This window comes from Nansenia antarctica (genome assembly GCF_963989245.1).
Source record: "Nansenia antarctica genome assembly, chromosome: 4".
NCBI classification, from domain to species: domain Eukaryota; kingdom Metazoa; phylum Chordata; class Actinopteri; order Argentiniformes; family Microstomatidae; genus Nansenia; species Nansenia antarctica.
In genome coordinates this window covers 62,527,732-62,546,468 of record NC_137689.1, presented here as the reverse complement: position 1 = coordinate 62,546,468, position 18,737 = coordinate 62,527,732, and the positions used below count along the sequence as shown (strand labels likewise).

Below are 18,737 nucleotides of genomic sequence, written 5' to 3'. Positions count from 1 at the left end.
GGGGTGTTCTCACTAGAACATTTGCTTCACTTGAAACAGAGTTTAGGATAAAGTTCGCTTTGCTCTGTGTTGTTTGGAGCTGTGAGAACTCGCATTCGAAGTCGCTCCCGCAGCAAAGAACCCTCGGATGCTCCGCTTGAAAAGGGTGGTTTCGCTTCGGTTAGAAACGATGCATCCATCACTTTGCTTCGCTTTTGGTGAGAACGCTGCTCGAGGCAGTCCATAGGAAAACAACAGCGCACGCGTGTTGATCTGTATAAGAGCGGGGCAACGCACAACTACCACGTCTGTTACTTCGATTGCGTATGTTACTTCGTTTACATGAAGGCTTGTGAAAACGCAAATCAGAGAAATAATTTATGCAACAATGTTGCGAAGTCATCCACTTGCTGCGGGTCTCGATTCAGACTTTCATGTGAGAACATGACCTTAAAGACTAAGCATCTCCTCTCCCAGTGGCATGACCTCATGAAACAGTGAAGGCCACAGTTAGTACACTGCTCAAAAAAAATGAAGGAAACACATCACAGTATTTTCAGGTTCGCCATTGGTGCCCCGTTCTCTTCACAGATGAGAACAGGTTCACACTGAGCATGTGACAGACATGAAAGAGTGTGGAGACGCCGTTGCGAATGTTATGCTGCCTGCAACATCATCCAGCATGACCGGTTTGTCAGTGATGGTATGGGGAGGCATATCCTCTCGAAGTGTCCCCATTCATTTCTTTGAGCAGTGTATATTGGATACTATACTAGGAGCGAATGATGGTAGGATGGTGCCTTTTTCATATGGTATATGCTAACTGATGCTTGGGAATGCCTGACTGATGGCACCCCATTTAAGTTGAAATGTAATGATTAGGTGAATCCCACTTGGCGTCCTCCATGTTTGTCTTCTTATAAGGTAGAATATTAGATGTATACGATCAGCTGATTCGATGTCATTGGTGTGTTTAGATAACGGTGTGTCCAGGAACAGTGGAGGAGGCTTTGGTGGTAGTGGTAAGTTCTATAGGCATGGTTGTTAAGTTCTGCCAGTGGCTGGTTGGGTAGAGTTTGCACTGAGCCAATTAAAAGGTCATGTAAATTCCACCAAGGTGGTAAATTAAACGTTTACCAATTGAATAGGCATCTGAATATCTGGGATGAATGATCGCTAGATGGGCTGTTATGCTGATCTGAACCTCCTGTCTACTCTTCCACAGGCAGAGGAGCTAGGGGAGGAGGCGGAGGCTTCAAACGCTTTGCTTCAGGTGGTTACATTTAGTACCTAATATAAAGATTGTTTCAAGCCATTTTGTTCTTTGTGTTTTTTGAATTAAGAAAAACAGACTAGTTACAGAAAGAAATTCAAGCCAATCTTGAGTTGCAATTGTAGTTAGTAAAACTCAACAAAATTCCATTTTATGTACTATGATAATTGAGAGAAGTTGCTTTACTCCGGCTGAATGCGTGTTTTCTTCTGAACAGGGAGCACTGATGAGAATGGGAACAAAGGTAAGTGTTGACTGATATCAGAGGTCATACTGTTTCCCAAAAGATTGAAGTCCATAACATGACCCCCCGGTTTGAGACCCTTTCTCAGTAAATAGGCTTTTTTTCTTTCAGGGGGTGACGGAGGCAGCTCTTGGAATAGTGGTTGGGAGAGAGGAAGAGGTGAGAATGTCTGCTGCTGGTTGGACCTGACTGGGGTCTATTCGGTCTGACGAAACTTCTCCAATATTACTAGAGAAATTTTCTCAACCATACAATTCTTATCTGAATGTTCTGAACAGGCCTCCTGAAAGGCATTAGTTTGTATGGTGTGGATTCATTGAGCTGAGTATTTTAACCAATGCTTGACAATTGAATGCTTTTAAACCCTGAAGTAATGTACGGTAATGTCCTGTTGTCTTAACAGGGGGCGGAAGTGGTGGATTCAGAAGTGGTATATTCAGTTTATCATTTTTTCCTTCTTTGTGCCTCTTAATGTGTTGATCTTTCATTGTCTGACAAGCTTCTTTGTGACTTGCTGCAAAAAAAAAAATCTGTTTTACAGGGGATGGTGATAACATCAATGAAAAAGGTATGATGGTTTTCATATACTGAATGCAGGATAACATGCTCTGTTGCCAAGTTCACACCATGGCGCAGCGCCACTCTTACATTGTTTGGGGAGAACCTTGGGGGTGTAATGGCGGTAAACCATTGAATTCTCCTCACTTCTGCTATTTCCCCTCAGGTTTTGGAGGTGGCAGAGGAGGTCGTGGGGGCAGAGGAGGCTTCCACTCTAGAGGTACATCTGATTCTGCACCACTGGAGGCTGGTGACGGTGAAATGAGGAACACCCCATTCCTCCTTCCATCCGAATGAGCCTGTCTCCTGATTTCTGCCTCCACTGATCTCCCCTTCTAGAATGTTCTGTTAGCTCCATGACTGATGAAGAACAAACATGTCACACACCTGATACAGGCACACGCAGATGCTTGGTTAATCTGTGAAGATGAACACCAACTATGCTCATAAGAATGTACTAGTTGAGTTGCTGATGGGTGTGATCTCAAACGTGATTTCCTGGTTTCAGATGGTGAAGATGGAGGTGGAAGAGGAGGCTCCGGTGGAGCAGGTAATTCAGTGGGCGTTTTGTGTGTTTTTTAAAACCTTTTATTTTACCAGGAATTTCCATTGATGTCTGAGGACATGGGGCTAGAGTGTTGGATGAAACTGCCTTGCCGCACAAGTCCATCTCCTTAGAGTGTGTCTTGTCTTTGTTCTCCTCAGGCTACCGTGGAAGAGACGAAGAAGTGTTCTCCAGAGGTTCCGTCTTTGAGATATTACCTTATCAATGAATGGTCATGATTGATTTGTGGAAAGCATAACTTGATTTGTTGACGAGGTGGCCCAGCCACTCTTGCATTGTTTGGGGAGAACCCTGAAATGAGCTGTCCTCTGATTTCTGCTTCCCTGGTTGACAGGAGAGATGGGCTCCTGCCCTATTTGTGTGCAAGGCTTACTTACTTAAACATGGTTTTCTTGCTGTCTTATTGAGACCTGTTTCCCACATCAGGCTCCCGGGATGGTGAGGGAGGAGACGGTGATGCTGATGGTCAGTATGTTCATACCTGATGGCCATGGGCTCTAAATATTGCAAACTTTCTCTTCTACTGTAAACCATCTCTCCTGGGTGGTCTAGCTAAGCAGGAGTTTCGGAGTATCTAAGGCCTCCCTAAGACCTTCTAGGGTGACCTGTGCCTCCCCTCCCTCCTTAGCACCTCCAAGGGTGACCTATGTGCCCCCCACCCCCGCTGAAGAGGACTCTGATGTCTTCGCTCAGTTTGAAACGGGCATCAACTTTGACAAGTATGACAACATCCTGGTGGATGTCAGTGGCAGCAACCCCCCCAAAGCCATCCTGGTGAGTTCCTTCCTGGTGTCTTTATGTTGCCTCAGTTGAATGAATGAATGAATGAATGGTCTTTATTGTCATTGCTACAGTACAGGTACCAAACAACGAAATTTAGGAGGGGAGGCTCCCCTGGTGTTAGGAAAGAAAAAAAAAACTTTTAAAAAAAACACAAGAGGGGAAGGAGCTGGTTTACATAAATAAAGGCTATGTACACTATCCACTATACTATACTGTACAGATAGACGACTAGGGTTGTCATATTGCACATAGTGTTATTGCACATTTATTTAAAGTGTCGCAGTTTGCAGGCTTGAAATGTACATATTTGTGCCTCAGCACTACACCAGATTTTTTCAGTCCAGCAGCTGCCATCAATCCGTCCAGACTGTCCAGGGCCCAGAACCTAGGTCTTTGCTGTGTTCAGGGCCTGGACGGCCCTGTGGTAGAAGCTGTTCTTCAGGACAAACAGTTGATGACTTTCACTACCTGATGAGCAAATTTTTTTAACCAATTTTCACAAATTGTATTGTATGGTTTACATTTTCTTGTTTGTCTGTGAATTGTTGTATGATCTGAAGGTAAATTGAGAGACCGTAACACTGTCCCCCCATCTATGTCCCCCCAGACGTTTGAAGAGGCTGCCCTGTGTGATTCTCTGAACAGGAACGTCACCAAGTCTGGCTATGTGAAGCCCACCCCGGTGCAGAAGCATGGCATCCCCATCATCTTAGCCGGCAGAGACCTCATGGCCTGTGCCCACACCGGCTCTGGAAAAACAGTGAGTCACCTTCTACAATCTACACAAAAATGTTCTATATATATATCCACCAATATTTTTGGATGCATAATACTGATCAATACACAGTTTTAATCTGTTTTCTATCAACACTTGGCTCTAGCATGTTTTATCAACATGTTTTGAATTCAAGTGCACCCTGCACAATTGCCTTTATTTTCTCTCTTTGTGCAGACAAATCAATTAATACAATTGACAACAACAATCTGTAAGGGACTAATGATTGTTTTGCTGTAAACCGCTCCCCAGGCAGCGTTCCTGCTGCCCATCCTGCAGAAGCTGATGGCGGACGGTGTGGCAGCCAGCAGGTTCAGCGAGGTGCAGGAACCAGTGGCCATCATCGTGGCTCCCACGAGGGAGCTCATCAACCAGATCTACCTGGAGGCCAGGAAGTTCGCCTTCGGGTGAGGAAGGCAGCCCTTCTAGAATGTGTTATAAAACATTAAGGAGTTTTAGAAAGTGTCCCGAACATTCCCCAGTTCTAGGATGAATGCCACATTTTCAGCAAAGCGTGAATGTTGTTTTGCCCAAAGGAACTAAACATGATGTGACAACATTGTCCCTCTCCTCTGCAGGACGTGTGGGCATCAGCACCGGCTACGCCATAAGAGAGGTGCTGAAGGGCTGCAACGTGCTCTGTGGAACCCCGGGGAGACTGCTGGACGTCATTGGAAGAGGGAAGGTAACCTCATCTACTGTACCTCATCTGACCTGCAGTACACGCTATGGTACACGTATTGTTTAACGTATGAGAGCAGTTGGTGGCAGGTGATCCATATGCCTTTAGTTCTATCTATCCTACCATATCATGTGCTTTTTTTCATATAACTCCTATTTTAGAGACTACACTGGCTTCCTGTTAAATTCAGAATAGATTTCAAAATCCTTCTGCTTGTTTATAAAGCTCTCACTGGCACAGCACCAGAATATCTGAAAGACCTTTTGCTAGCATATCAGCCCAATGTGTACCACAGATTTGGTGAGGCTGCAAATATGTTCAAGTCAAGACTGAAAGCCCATCTTTTTAATATTGCCTTTGAATGACTAAATAATGTAATAACCATCGGAGTACGGGAAACAACAAACTGCAAATCCACGGGATCATTATGAAGAAGGGGTGTAAGTAGGCCTACAATGCTAGCAATGCTACAATAGGCTCCATGTCCAGGAAATTGTGTTTCCTTCACACTTTAATTTTCATAAATATCACTATTTTACTTATAGAAATGTTATGATATAATAACATATGAAAATATTTACTTTCAAGGAAACATTGTTTATTTTGTCACCCTGAAGATCCATAGCAACACAACACTTCTTTTTATATAATGACAGTCAATCAATCAAATTGATTTGGATAGGGATTTTTACAAAACTGTTGTCTCCAAGGCACAAGAACAATACTAAACAATATAAACAATAAATACAAACAATATGAACACCGAACCATAGACCAGAGTTGCTTGTGTTCCATCCTCTGGTCCTGGTCAGATGCTCCTGTGAAGCCGAAGCGACTGTCCTGCATGGCCGTCCAGTCCGGCTCCCAGATCTCCTCTAACGTATCCTGCTTCTGGGATGCCGGGAGGAGGCAGGAGCTGCCTGGGGGAGTAGAGGAGGTGCCCACTACCTACACTCTGTTGACCACCATAGTGTAAGTCACTGGCTCTGTGGATACACATTGTGGTGTTTGGGTCAGGGGAGGCTGGTGGAGGTAGAAACCGGAGGAGGTGATCATTGCGATGGATATCTCATTCCATTCCATGCATTACAACGAGCCCGTCCTCTGATTTTGACCTCCATGTATGATAATGAATAATATTACTAGGACCAGACAGTTGTCTTGCTCTGTTTTACGGATAAATGTAGGCATAAGATCATTCTGTTTTTATAACATTGTATTGATTATGAGGACATCAGCAATTTGTTGTTAACTACAGATAGTGTGCAACTGAAATCGGAAAACGTTCCCTATGTTCATGGAACTGGACGTGTGGGTGAAGGTAGAGAACGGACTGGGGCAGGTCCAGTCTGATGTCCTGAACATATCGGCAGAGGAGCTGGGTAGGTGGACACCAATGGATCTCAGTCTCATCATGATGATTTGTTAAAAATGTTTAAAGGAGAGAGGGAAGTCTAATCCTTATTACAGTCTTGACGGAATGACAGAGAGAGATATAGAGAAGAGGGATCATAGTACAATATACTGTATATAGAAAGATTCCAAAGGTTTTGGTTACACACAAAAAAAAAGATTGATAGGGGAACTATGTCTTTTCGAGTGTAGAGCCAAAAGAAGATAAAATGCTTCACTGTCCCATTACTTCCACAGAGCACTGTCTATAGTGTAATGATCTATATGTCTTTCCTGTTTTGCAGTGAAAACAAACCCCCCCTCCAAAGTCAGAATCATCTCGGAGAAGCAATTTGCCAGATCTCTCATCGTGAACTGGACCCACCCTATCCACAAAACATACGGCATACTGAAGTACAACATCCGCTACTGCAAGGCCACCGCTGGAGAGTGGACCGAGGTAAATATGAATTTTACAGGTTTATATAATACATGTACTGTATGTACTATTCTCACCGGCTATTTGGTCAATTGGGAAGCAATCTGTTCTGCCGTTTTCAAAGTCACTTTGATTGTCTCTATAGATCATTGTAATGGTGGTCTTGGATGTTCTGTTGTGCTGTGTGTCCTGGTGTCTAATGTGCTGCGACCCCCCCTCCCCCAGGTGCCCCGGGCAGATACTGAGAAGTACATGGAGACGTTCCGGCTGCAGAGCCTGAGGCCTGACACCGTGTATGTGGTTCAGGTGCGCTGCATTGATGACATGGACTACGGCTACTGGAGCGACTGGAGCAGTAACACCACCGCCAGGACCCCTGAGGCCGGTGAGTGTAAGAGCCAGTCACCACAACCATTAAAAGGGAAGTTTGCAGACTTCCGGTGGCGAAACGTGCAAGATGGCTGCTTAATTTTGAGCTCCCAATAGCCAGATAAAACTAACCCCCTTAATTCATCAACTTTAATACAAATCGTTATAAAATATATTGGAATGAGTGGGGGAAAGAAAACTAGAGGACTGTAAAGAAAAGTGATGAGCAACAAATAAAGAATTCTACGGAGATGGATGACGCTCAAGGCTCAGGCGAAGGCTCGGCAGAAAACTTTAGCTTAGTGCTACGTAGCATCAGTGAGGGAATACGTGATTTCAGTGCCAGTGATTCCCAGAGAGCAATGGAAGGATGTCGCGTGAGAGGAAGGGGAATCTTGGGAGTTGTAGGAATTTACACAAATGGGCAATTTTGAACATCAGGACTGATTCAAAGGGCATTCAAAGATATCTTGATCAGAGTCTAGTTCATTGTATCAGTATGTGTGGTAGAACTGTACCGTGATATCTGTCATTGGTGAGATATGTGACGTCTCCTCTGTCCTCTAGAGCCCTCCAGTAAGCCTGATCTGTGGAGGGTGGTCATGCCTGTCCAGGGGCAAGCTGAACGGAGAATACAACTGATGTCTAAGGTAGGGAAAGAAACACTGACACATTACATACAACACAGGTATGATAGTAGATTTTAATCCATGTTTGGTTAATAGTGAAGAATGAGAAGAATCCTCATCTACACATGATCCCCCAATTGCTTCACAACTGTTTTCAAGTCTGGGTAAAGTCTTTATTGTCTGGTTGGCAGTTGATCACTGGGTCTTGTTTCAATGTTGAATAGATTTTAACAAACAAGACACATTTCTGTAGATCATATTTGAAGAGTCATTGTATGTATGTTCTATGACTGTCCTCTATATTTTTATGTTAATATTTTTTGACATGTTAAGTGCTTTGAGTCCAAAGCACTATACAAATGTAACATTATTATTATTATTACTTAAAATTGTTTTCTTGAGAATCACCATATGACCCTTCATCGTAGCCTAAATGATGTGAAAAAGATGTTAAATATCTGTTCTCTGCCAGGCTCCTGTGGAGTGTAATGGAAGGATCCGGAGCTACAGGGTAAAGATCCAGGACTGGGATTGGGAGAGCGTGGTGGTGAACGGCTCTGAGGCTGACCTGGGGGTCATTCCACTAAAGGTGGATCAGTTTAGCTGCGATATAAATAAATGTGGCGCTCAGGCAACTCGAGATTGGAATTCAAGCCTCAGGTGATTCCTCGAACGAGGATCAGCCTTGTGTCATCAGTGTTCACAGAAGACAGGCTTACAAATCTTCGATATGGGCGCGTGCACGCAGACATAAAAAGCCCTGAAGTGTCGATCTGTCGAAATGAAGATACTTCACTCTGCAGGGGTACTACATTTGCGCAGCATTCCGAATTATAGATTTTTATGAAGACGGAAAAATAAGATGTAAAATAGTGCAATACTGCCGCAATTAACAAGGCGAGGGAAATGGTTTGGCAAGAAATTGCTGACCGATTAAATGCGTAGGTCATACTAGCCCCAGTTATTGTTATATGTTCATATTTTAATAAATGAATATTACTACTGTGGTGATATCCGCAGCAGGCTACAAACCGTCATATCGCCACAATGGCCTAGTGGTATTGACTGCTGCCATAGGATTTATTCGTCATTTTATATCGGTGGTTCAAATCCCTCTTCAGACGCACTTTTTACTGCATTTCGTTGTCTGAATCTAATCTAAAATCTCATCTAAAAAAGTATTGTAGGCTATAAAATTATGGTGCAGGCTAATTTACAAGAACTGACACGATTACAATGGTGTTTGAAACCTTTGCATGAAATCTTCGGTTAAATGTAAAAAAACTAAAAATGAATGACTTAGTCAAGTCTCGAACTCGCAACCTTTGGAACTCGAGTCCGCAGCCTTTTTTTTTTTTTTATCTTTTATTATAAAAATATTCTTTTAAATACAATCATAGCTATACATATTCATACATGTTCATTTTATAGCCTTCATTGTATTCTAATTCAAATAAAATAAATTAAAAACCAATAAATAAAAACAAAACACACCCATACCATTTTGGTATGAGATGCATCCATCTATTATTCCGTCAGTCCTTCATAACCAAAATAACCCTTTAACATAAATCAATAACAAATGAATGCAACAAAAAAAACATCTTCAAAAATCTAAATCAAACTCCAACCCTCCATCCACCCCCACCCTTATAAACCCACAATCCCTAATAAACAACTTCTCAAAATCTTTTTGCCCTGTCTTGTGCATCAGTCCCACATTCTTCCTGACCAATCCCTCAAAGACTTTCCACACCGTTATCCACTTTCCCTCAAATCTTGCTAAATTTCTCCTCAAATAAATTGCATACCTAGCCTGTGATAATACATAATTTAAACACCATATATTCACTCCCCTCCTCTTTCCCTCCACCCCAAAAACCACCATCCTCCTCCACTCCTGCATCCCCACCACCTCCACCCCCCAATGCTTCTTCACTAGTCCTTTCAACCTTTCTTCGAATCCCTTCATTTCTCTACATTCAAAAAGCATGTGCATTAAGTTCTCATCCTGTATCCCACACACATCACACTCCCTCGAAACTGTTCTGTCTACCTGATGCAACACCACCTTAGTATAAACCCTGTTATGCCTAAGCATAAAATCAAAATGAGTACATTCTAAACTATTATATTTTAAAAATAAATTCCTCCATATGTTCTTCACCTCCAATCCTGGGAACACCTGCCTCCACACCTTCTCTGCCGCAGGCTCCTTCACTCTGCTCTCCAACAGTGCCCAGTAGCACTCCTTCACCTTAACCGCTGAGAAGTCCCGCACTGTTTCCCCTTTCCCTAGTCTTAACTTAGGTAACTCTGTTTGCTCCTTCCCTTTTAACTCCCTATCTAACCTACTCACCCACTCCCCTGGTATACTCTGCTTTATTTTATTATACATGCTCACTATTTCTCCCCTTCTCATCTCCTCATCTGTTTCCCTAACAACTTCTATAATTGCCTGCTCTGATAGGAACCCTGGCACTACCTCATACCTAAAATCCCTTACTCTAATCAGTCCTGCCCTCCAGAAACTCCTAGATTCTAACATTTTCCCCTCTCTTCTTATTACAGGGTTCAATAAAACTGGAACATTTAGTATCTCCCCTCTCTTCTCACACTCATATCCTACCTGAGGCAAAAAACTACCCCAGGCTTTAAACACCTCTTTATAGAATTCCGGCACCCTATCATACATCCGTACTTTAAAGCACATCAACAACCCATAATCCCCACACCCCCCACATCTATGTACCCATTCCCTAAAGTATCCTTTCCATCCATGTCCTTCCTCCCCATACAAAAACCTTTTGACTGTTCTGACTCTCATTGCCCTCATCTTTACTTCCAAATCTACCAGTTTCAACCCTCCTTTATCATAATCTGCTACTAATACATCATACGCTATTTTAACCCCCTTTCCTCTCCACAAAAAATCTGACACTAACATCCTGGTTTCTTTTAGAACCCACTCTGGTACATTCAATACTCCTAATACATAAACATATTTTGACATTAACAGTGCATTAACAATTACAACTTTTCCCTTCAGTTTCATGTTCCTTTGCTTCCAATAATTCAATGTTGTTCTTATTTTATTCAAAACCCCTGTCCATGTGTAATCAACAGCCTCCCTGTCATCCTCTCCAAGATATATCCCCAACACTTTTATCATCTTAACCACTACGCCAGCCAGACCGCTGTGATGACGGCAATGCAAGTTGAGACAATTACTCTTTTTTTTTACACTCTTTTCTTTATTGATATATCGATCTATCTATCACACTTTCAAAATATCAAGTTATCTATCACACAATCAAACTATCTATCGATCGATCACACTTTCAAAATATCAAATTATCTATCTATCACACAGTCAAACTATCTAATCTATCTATCTCGTGTGAAGTGGGAACTAATATTTCCTAGGGAGGAACTGTCGTTCGGGATGTAGTTTCCGCCTGTGAGCCTTTTTTGACGCGCGTCTCACTATAGCCTGTGTTTTAGCCTGGTCGGGACCAGGCTAGTTATATCTGACTCAGAAGGAACTCAACCAAGCAGCAAATTATTTGAGCCACATTGATGGCACTGAACACAAGCTAACATTATCGAGGCTTAAAACTTTATCGAGGCTTAGAACTTTATCGAGCTTCGTGGAATACCCCCCTGGTCGCAAGAGAGGAAAATCACCGTCCTCCGCCAGATTAGCCTGTCTGAGAAGAAGAGGGTCTATGCTGAAGTGATTGCCAGCAACTCTGCCGGCCAGTCGCCTAGTGCCCTGCTAGTTATCCCTAAAGTAACACAAGGTGTGTGTGTGTGTGTGTGTGTGTGTGTGTGTGTGTGCGTGCGTGTGTGCGTGCTACCTTGCTAGCTGGATACCATGTATAACAATGTTTCTATAATACTTTGTGAAGTGTGTATTTATGTTAATGTTATGTGTGCTCTAGAGCCCCCTCCGGTGGAGTCGTTGGGCTGGTACACCCAGGAGGGCCAGCTGTGGGTGGAGTGGCAGCCCCCCAACATGACCGCCAATGTGGCTGGGCACCCCAGGGCGGTGACGGAGTACCTGGTGGAGTGGGTCTCTGTCAGCGACGGCCAGATGGACTGGCAGAGAGAAGGCAAACGCACCAGGACAGCAGCCATCAGAGGTCAGGATGAGGCAGCTCTTTATGGTCATGGTTGACTTAGATAACCGTAGCTAAGTTAAGGTCAACTTAGCTAATTAAGCTAAGTTATGGTTGACTTAGATAATTTAGCTAAGGTATGGTTGACTTAGATAACCTTAGCTAAATGTAGTGCTAGGCAGCACTTTATACCAGCTCCTTTCAGTATGTACGTTTTTAGTGGTGGTTTCCTGGCCACAGATTAAGCCAAGTCTTGGAATAAATTGTAATTACAAAACATGTTAGGCTTAATTTGTGCGTGGGAACACTTTTAACACCTTTTTGAGACGTGGACCATGCATACATATGGTTCTGCTGTCTAATAAATATAATTCCACGTTTTCCCCATACAGGAAACATAGAGAAGTATAAACGTTACGACATCTCTGTGTATCCGCTGTACTCTGGAATGGTTGGGAAGCCTGTCACCACAGCAGCCTTTCTGGAACAAGGGGGTAAGACACGCACACACACATGCACACACAAGATGGATCCATCATTATGTTGTCTATGTTAACTGTCAACTGATCTTCAAAACCTTGATTAGGTAAATCAGGTGTCTCCCTGCTGTGCTGGGACAAAAGCCTGCAGTACTGCAGCTCCCCAGGACCAGGAGTGAGCAGCACTTAGTAACGTAGTTGAACTCATCGCAGTTTCTCTGTCCTCTGCTCCGCTGCTGTAGTTCCTTTGGAGGGTCCGTCAGTGAAGCTGAGGCCAGGGAAGAACGATGCAGAGCTGGAGTGGATGGAGATCCCTCTGGACAGACAACGAGGCTTCATCACCAACTACACCATCTACTACACCACAGGGGGCCACGAACTCTGTACGTACTGTACACACACACTCAAACAGACGCGACGGACACGCACGCGCGCACGCACACACACACACACACACACACACACACACACACACACACACACACACATTAATTAAATAAAAATGTTATATTAAAATGATTGTGTCTTGACCCAATTTACTGTCATCTCGTTCTCCATGTGCAGTCCTGCTGTAATGGGAGTGTCGGGGCGGCGTGTACGAGTGTGTGTGTTCACCTCTGTGACTGTGTTGTTTTGCAGCCGTCAGTGTGCCTCCTGACACCTACTCCTACACGCTCAGGCACCTGTCCAGCAGCAGTAACTACGTGGTGCGGGTCATGGCCTCTACTGTGGTGGGACAAACCAACAGCACCAACTTCTCCTTCGTTACCCACACCTACGGTGAGCGTTACCAGGAGCACAGTACTGTTCTAAAACCAAGCACACACGCAACCAACACAAACATGTTACATGGACTGAGGTACACCCACATGGTTTTCTTTTGTATTCTGTCTGTCATGTATTTCCAAAATTGCACCATGTGAATGGACTCCATCAGCAATATTTTCACAAAATCTGCCTGAGCACAAGAATATTTCATACTACAAAAGCAACATTTTGCACTCTGTTAAACTTCTGTCCCTCTATAACTTCCCCTGGGCTGCCATCCGTTCTCCCTCTGTGGTTCTATTCGTTAGTCAAGTGAATCAACAATAATGTTGTAGATGTCATCTTAATGTTGTATCTCATCTTGATGTTCTAGATCTCATTTAAATGTTCTCTATTTGTTGTGTGCGTGTGTGTGTGTGTGTGTGTGCGCGTGTGCGTGTATGTGCGTGTGCGCGTGCACGTTGTCCATCAGCTCCGGGCCAGATAGAGGGCATCGTGGTGGGAGCGTGTTTCGCCTTCCTGTTCGTGGTGTTGATGACCATGCTGTTCTGCATGTGCAAGAAGGAGTCGTGAGTTACTCCTCTATCCTGTCTCTCCTACACTGTGACAGCCTGGAACAACATTCATCACTATGGATTATTATATTATATATTATATTTATGACTCCTGGAAAGTTACTGCATCAGTTCTGGCTTCTCTCTGTGAAGACAGCACATATGTCATTGCTGAGGAATTTGACTTTGCTTGATATCATACAGTAGATTAGCTGTCTGAACAAAGCACTTACAAAAATAGCTGTGTTTGTGTTTGAAATAATTCCTTTTCAAAGAACTATCACTTCATTTCACTGAATCTAGCATGAAGGCTTCAGTGGAATCAACAGAATAGTTCCAAACGTTCTCATCCTGCATGACAAACCAAACACAAAGCAACAGACTAAAACCTATAGTCTATTTTTCACCTGCTAAAAGACGTTCTCTAACCATGCCTTGTTTTGTTTAGGATCAAGAAGATCTTCTGGCCGGTTGTCCCAGACCCCTCCAACAGCACCATCGCCACCTGGTCACCTGACTTCCCCTCCAAAGTAGGTCCCAGTGCCTCTGTGCTGCTGTGGGAAGAAATAAACTTAGGAACTTATAAACTTAGGAACTTAGATGATTTATGTCCCACAGACAAAACACCTGTCCTAGATTCAGATGTGCATCCACTTCACCTATCTATATCTCTATATTATTATTATTATTATTATTATTATTATTATTATTATTATTATACTGTATATTATTTAATCCCATCAACCCTCTTCTCTCTCTCTCTCTCTCTCTCTCCCCCCTCTCCCTTGCCAGGCGGACAGCCCCAAGGAGAGCATCCTGGCAGATGTGAGCGTGGTGGAAGTGGATGTGTTTGACAGGAAGTCCCTGTATGAGGAGGACAAGACGTGCCTGCCCCTGAAGAAGGACAAGTACCTGTCGGAAGAGCACAGCAGCGGCATCGGAGGCTCCTCCTGTATGTCCTCGCCACGCCAGAGCGTCTCTGACAGCGACGAGGGCGGAGACTCGGGCCAGACCACGGCCAGCACCGTACAATACTCCTCTGTGGTGGCCGCCTCCACTGGCTACAAGACCCAGACCCCGGGGTCCCTCCCCCCCCAGACCCAGACCCAGGCCCAGGCCCAGCACGTCTTCGCCCGCTCTGAGTCCACACAGCCCCTGCTGGACTCAGAGGAGCACCCTGACCTCCACCACCAGCACCACCTCCAGGAGGGGCAGGAGTCCCGCTACCCCAGGAACCCATACTTCAGACGCTCGCCGGCGGGTAACGAGGACAGCCGTCCGCCTGCGGAGTTCAACCAGCTAGAGATGGAGGAGCAGGGCGGGGCCTCGTCGCTCAGGTTCAGCCCATTGGAGGAGGGGTCTCAGCAGACCACGCCCACAGATGAAGAGGAAACCCCTGATTGGCAGCCGTCGTCAGCAGGACCCGCCCCTAGCTATATGCCTCAGCTGAGTGGCTACAGGCCACAATGAGGGAGAGTCAGAGGACGTTGACTTTTGTTTGCAATAGTGTAATTCCTCCGTGCCTTTTGTTCATTTCAAAGCTTTAAAAGTCAGCAAGTCCAAGTGTTTTTAGAATGATGTCTGTGAGTCTATTAGGTTTTGCACTTTTTTTATTGCCAATCATGAACTCATACACTGTGTGTCCATCGTAACATGCTTCACAAACTGTCTGTTTAGGTTTGTAGACTTAGCCTTTGTCTTGAGGCTTTTATTGTTGTAATGTCCTAAAAAGCTAATAGAATCACAGAAGTCATGACTTGTAATGTAGTTTATCACATAGCTTCAAGCTGACAATTTTTCATACTATTACAATTGTACAATAAGTATATTATACATATATGAATGTAATTAACAGATATAGTCATGTTGCACAGCAACCAAGTGTTTCCCCTGATGTTGCCAGGATGGTACATTTCATGGTATATAGCACCCTCTTGTGTCCTATTTTCCACATTACTCTGACAGGCCTGACCACTACCATTTAATTTCACTGACTAAGCATCATCGGTGCTGCTCTGCTTTGAGTGAGCAAACTTGACTTTGTATCATGCACAGTCCAGAAGTGGGCTAATCTCTACAGCCTGACCAGGGGTCACTTCTATAGCCTGAGGGTCAAGGGTCACTTTGAAGTTACACTGTTTGGTGAAGCATCAGAACAAGACACTGGACTTGAAGAAAGAGGAGTGATGATGACAAACTGTACAACAGGGCCTGCCGTGTATGGACACCCCACACACACACACAAACACAAACACATGTGCACACACACACACTGCATATTTTAAATGATTATAATTATCACAAGGGATAAGATTGAGAGAGAGAGAATAACCATTTGACTCCATGTACATCAGACTGCTATAATGCCTGATTGTTGTCAAGAACTTTGCTGTAGGGTCACCATAGATGAATGGCATGATTGTTTAATGCTCATTTCAAATACTATGAATTCTACATCTTTTGTCATTGTAATTTTAATTTGATCAGGTAACAAACACATTTCCTTGTGGCTTTAATGTTGCTACAATTGAAGGTCAGACTTTCAGAGATTACTGTTACATGCAAGTGTTGTAGATTACCTCTCTGGATGTATAATTGTTACTGATATGGAGAGAGAGAGATTTCTGTTGATTTTGTTACTTTTTGTTGATATGTGTTTGGCTAGAGTTCAACAGGACCTTTCAGATGTGCTCCCAGAGAAGCAAAGACAAAGAATGTTACATTGATAGAAATGTAAATATTGCTTTAGTCCTGAGAAGCTATCACGATGCCCATAATGATTAACACTACTTCCTGTTATAGCAGGACACACAGACACGTACTACAATACTCCTCTTTCACTGCATGTCACCTGAATACAGTACATGTGCCCTTTTGGAGCTTGGTTTGTGAATGTACAACATTATACAATATGAAATAAACAATAGTAAATGTCAATCAAGCAAGTGTGAAGTATTATCATTAAATATCAAACATACATACATAATATCAACAAACCATTCCTGAAGCTCAGCTGTAACTCCCTGTCCCCACAGAGACCCCTCTGCTACTGTACTAACTCCCTCATCCTGCTGTTGGTCTAATCACCTCTTCTTCTCAAGTTTGTCAAACCCTATCACCAAACCAATGCTCCCTCCCAAAAGTCCTAATCCTATCCCCCCCACAGCCATACAAGTTGTCATTGACATCCTTGTTAATCCAGCCACACATGCCCCAGCAGCTGCCCCTACCACTACACCCAGTAGTAACCCTGCCGCCCATGGGATCACTCCACTCAGGACCTCAGGGGAGAGAGCACACTTGATCCACCTACTTAAGTCAGAGTCTGTAGACTCTGGGGAAGGCCTGGCAGCAGGACAGAGCCTTGAGCCATTACTATTACTATTACTATTACTAAGAAAATAGAATCCAGTCAGATGTGTTATTCGTCTTTATTTGCACACACACATATACAATACAGGTGCAACGACAAGAAACATAAAAGTGAGATAAGAATCCCAGAAGGGCTGACACACATGAACCGTATCAAAATAAAATAAAATAAAATAATACATTTATAGACAAACGAAATATAGGAATTCCACCCAGAGCCTCTCTTCATTTGAATGGAGAATTTGTCATTGCTACAACGGAAGAAAAAAACGATTCTGAAGCTACAGCCACAACTCCCTGATCTACAGTTGAAGCCCCTTCTACTGTTAAGAGTCCCTCAATCTGCTATTGGTCTAATTACTGCCACTTGTGTTTACCTGTTGGACCGGCATCATGCAACCCCTCGGGCCCTATCATAGCTCCTGCTATCCCTCCCATGGCTGCTGCTGCTGCAGTCCCCAGGCCCCCCACTTCACACATGACTAAACCTGCTACAGCCACACCGCCCACCCCAAACGCTGCCCCCATAGCTGCCCCAGCCAATATTGCCTTCACCCACATCTTCACTTCTTCTAGGACCTCAGGAGAGAGGGCAGCTTTCATCCATTGACGGAAGTTAGAGACGAGAGACTCTGAGGAATGGTCCATCTGTGGCTGATCCATCTGCCTTGGGACAGCCTCTGCCTCCATCTTCCTTTGTATGACCGCTTTTGCCCCTCTCAACAATTTGTTGGTGTAGCACTCTCCTCCGTTCTTCTGCACCATGCCCTCCACCTTCTCCAGCAGCCCTGATGTGGTATCTGTTCCCACATCTCCCCAGCAGAGCCTTGAGCCCATCTGGAGCTGTCTGGAGGTACAACTGCCTCTCCATACTTCCTTGTGACATACTCACTGTACAGCTTGCAGATGTCCTTGTATGTGGATCCACATGTCCATGGGATGCGCTGAACCAATACTCCACCATCCAGCACATACTGGACTTTTTTTCAGAAATGTAATTTTTCTGACTTTTATTCTGACTTTTATTTGGAAATGTTTTCTTCAGACTTTTCTTCAGATTTCTTTTTTTGGGACTTTTATTCAGATTTTTTTTTGGACATTTTTAACCCAGCCCCTCCTCACCTCTGACCCCAAGAAGCATAAATTCCCCTAGCCAATCCCCCTTTTCTCTGCTTCGATAGTGCTGTGTTTCTGTTTCTGTTTTTTGCTGCTCTCTGCTTAAGTTTCTTCATGTTGCTTGTGTGGTCTGTCCCGAATCCTAGCAGTGTCTGTCTGTGTTAAATTAGATCAGTTGGTGAATATAAGACTAGCAGCAGAGCTTCAGCAGAACTAATCCTTAAAAAAAAGAGGATCTAAAAGTTATGAGGTCACCATAAGCACTCTGCTAGACACAGAGGGGGAAATAAGTATTCAAACATACATTGTTTTAAAACATTATAAATCTACATATTTCCTATAATTATTCACATGAAATTTAGACCAAACATTGGTATTAACAAAAAAAAAACTACACAACTGAAATGGCTCTCCACAGTCTAGTGAAAAGGTCCGCATGTCAAGAATTGACTCAACCTGACTCATTGTGTGGTGAACACCGCAGCCATGTTTATATCGCTAGGCGTTCCCAGGAATATTCCACATAAACAGGAATTCTGTGGATCATGTTTTGATGGATTGTTAGGGAAGGTTGAGACTGGGTCAGAGTGATATAAAGTGAATGACTCAGAGTCAGTGTACTGTCAATGCACACTGGGG

The 18,737-nt window shown here is 43.7% G+C and overlaps 2 protein-coding genes across 2 annotated transcripts; both read left to right on the top strand.

Annotated features, from left to right (window-relative positions):
• Positions 1-1,484: 1,484 nt before the first annotated feature.
• Positions 1,485-5,835, top strand: LOC308156234 (putative ATP-dependent RNA helicase DDX4; the record flags this gene model as incomplete). Its single annotated transcript, XM_080529584.1, has 10 exons — positions 1,485-1,496; positions 2,221-2,310; positions 2,563-2,604; positions 2,760-2,795; positions 3,046-3,088; positions 3,248-3,393; positions 4,010-4,162; positions 4,430-4,584; positions 4,772-4,862; positions 5,686-5,835. 10 exons carry the CDS (start codon positions 1,485-1,487, stop codon positions 5,833-5,835), a joined length of 918 nt encoding a protein of 305 aa, XP_080385710.1.
• A 321-nt stretch (positions 5,836-6,156) lies between these two features.
• LOC308156233 (interleukin-6 receptor subunit beta-like) lies at positions 6,157-15,820 on the top strand (the record flags this gene model as incomplete). Its single annotated transcript, XM_080529583.1, has 13 exons — positions 6,157-6,241; positions 6,557-6,711; positions 6,916-7,075; positions 7,627-7,709; positions 8,161-8,277; positions 11,365-11,491; positions 11,633-11,833; positions 12,202-12,303; positions 12,531-12,671; positions 12,928-13,068; positions 13,529-13,625; positions 14,059-14,140; positions 14,403-15,820. 13 exons carry the CDS (start codon positions 6,157-6,159, stop codon positions 15,078-15,080), a joined length of 2,169 nt encoding a protein of 722 aa, XP_080385709.1. The 3' UTR covers positions 15,081-15,820.
• Positions 15,821-18,737: the final 2,917 nt, after the last annotated feature.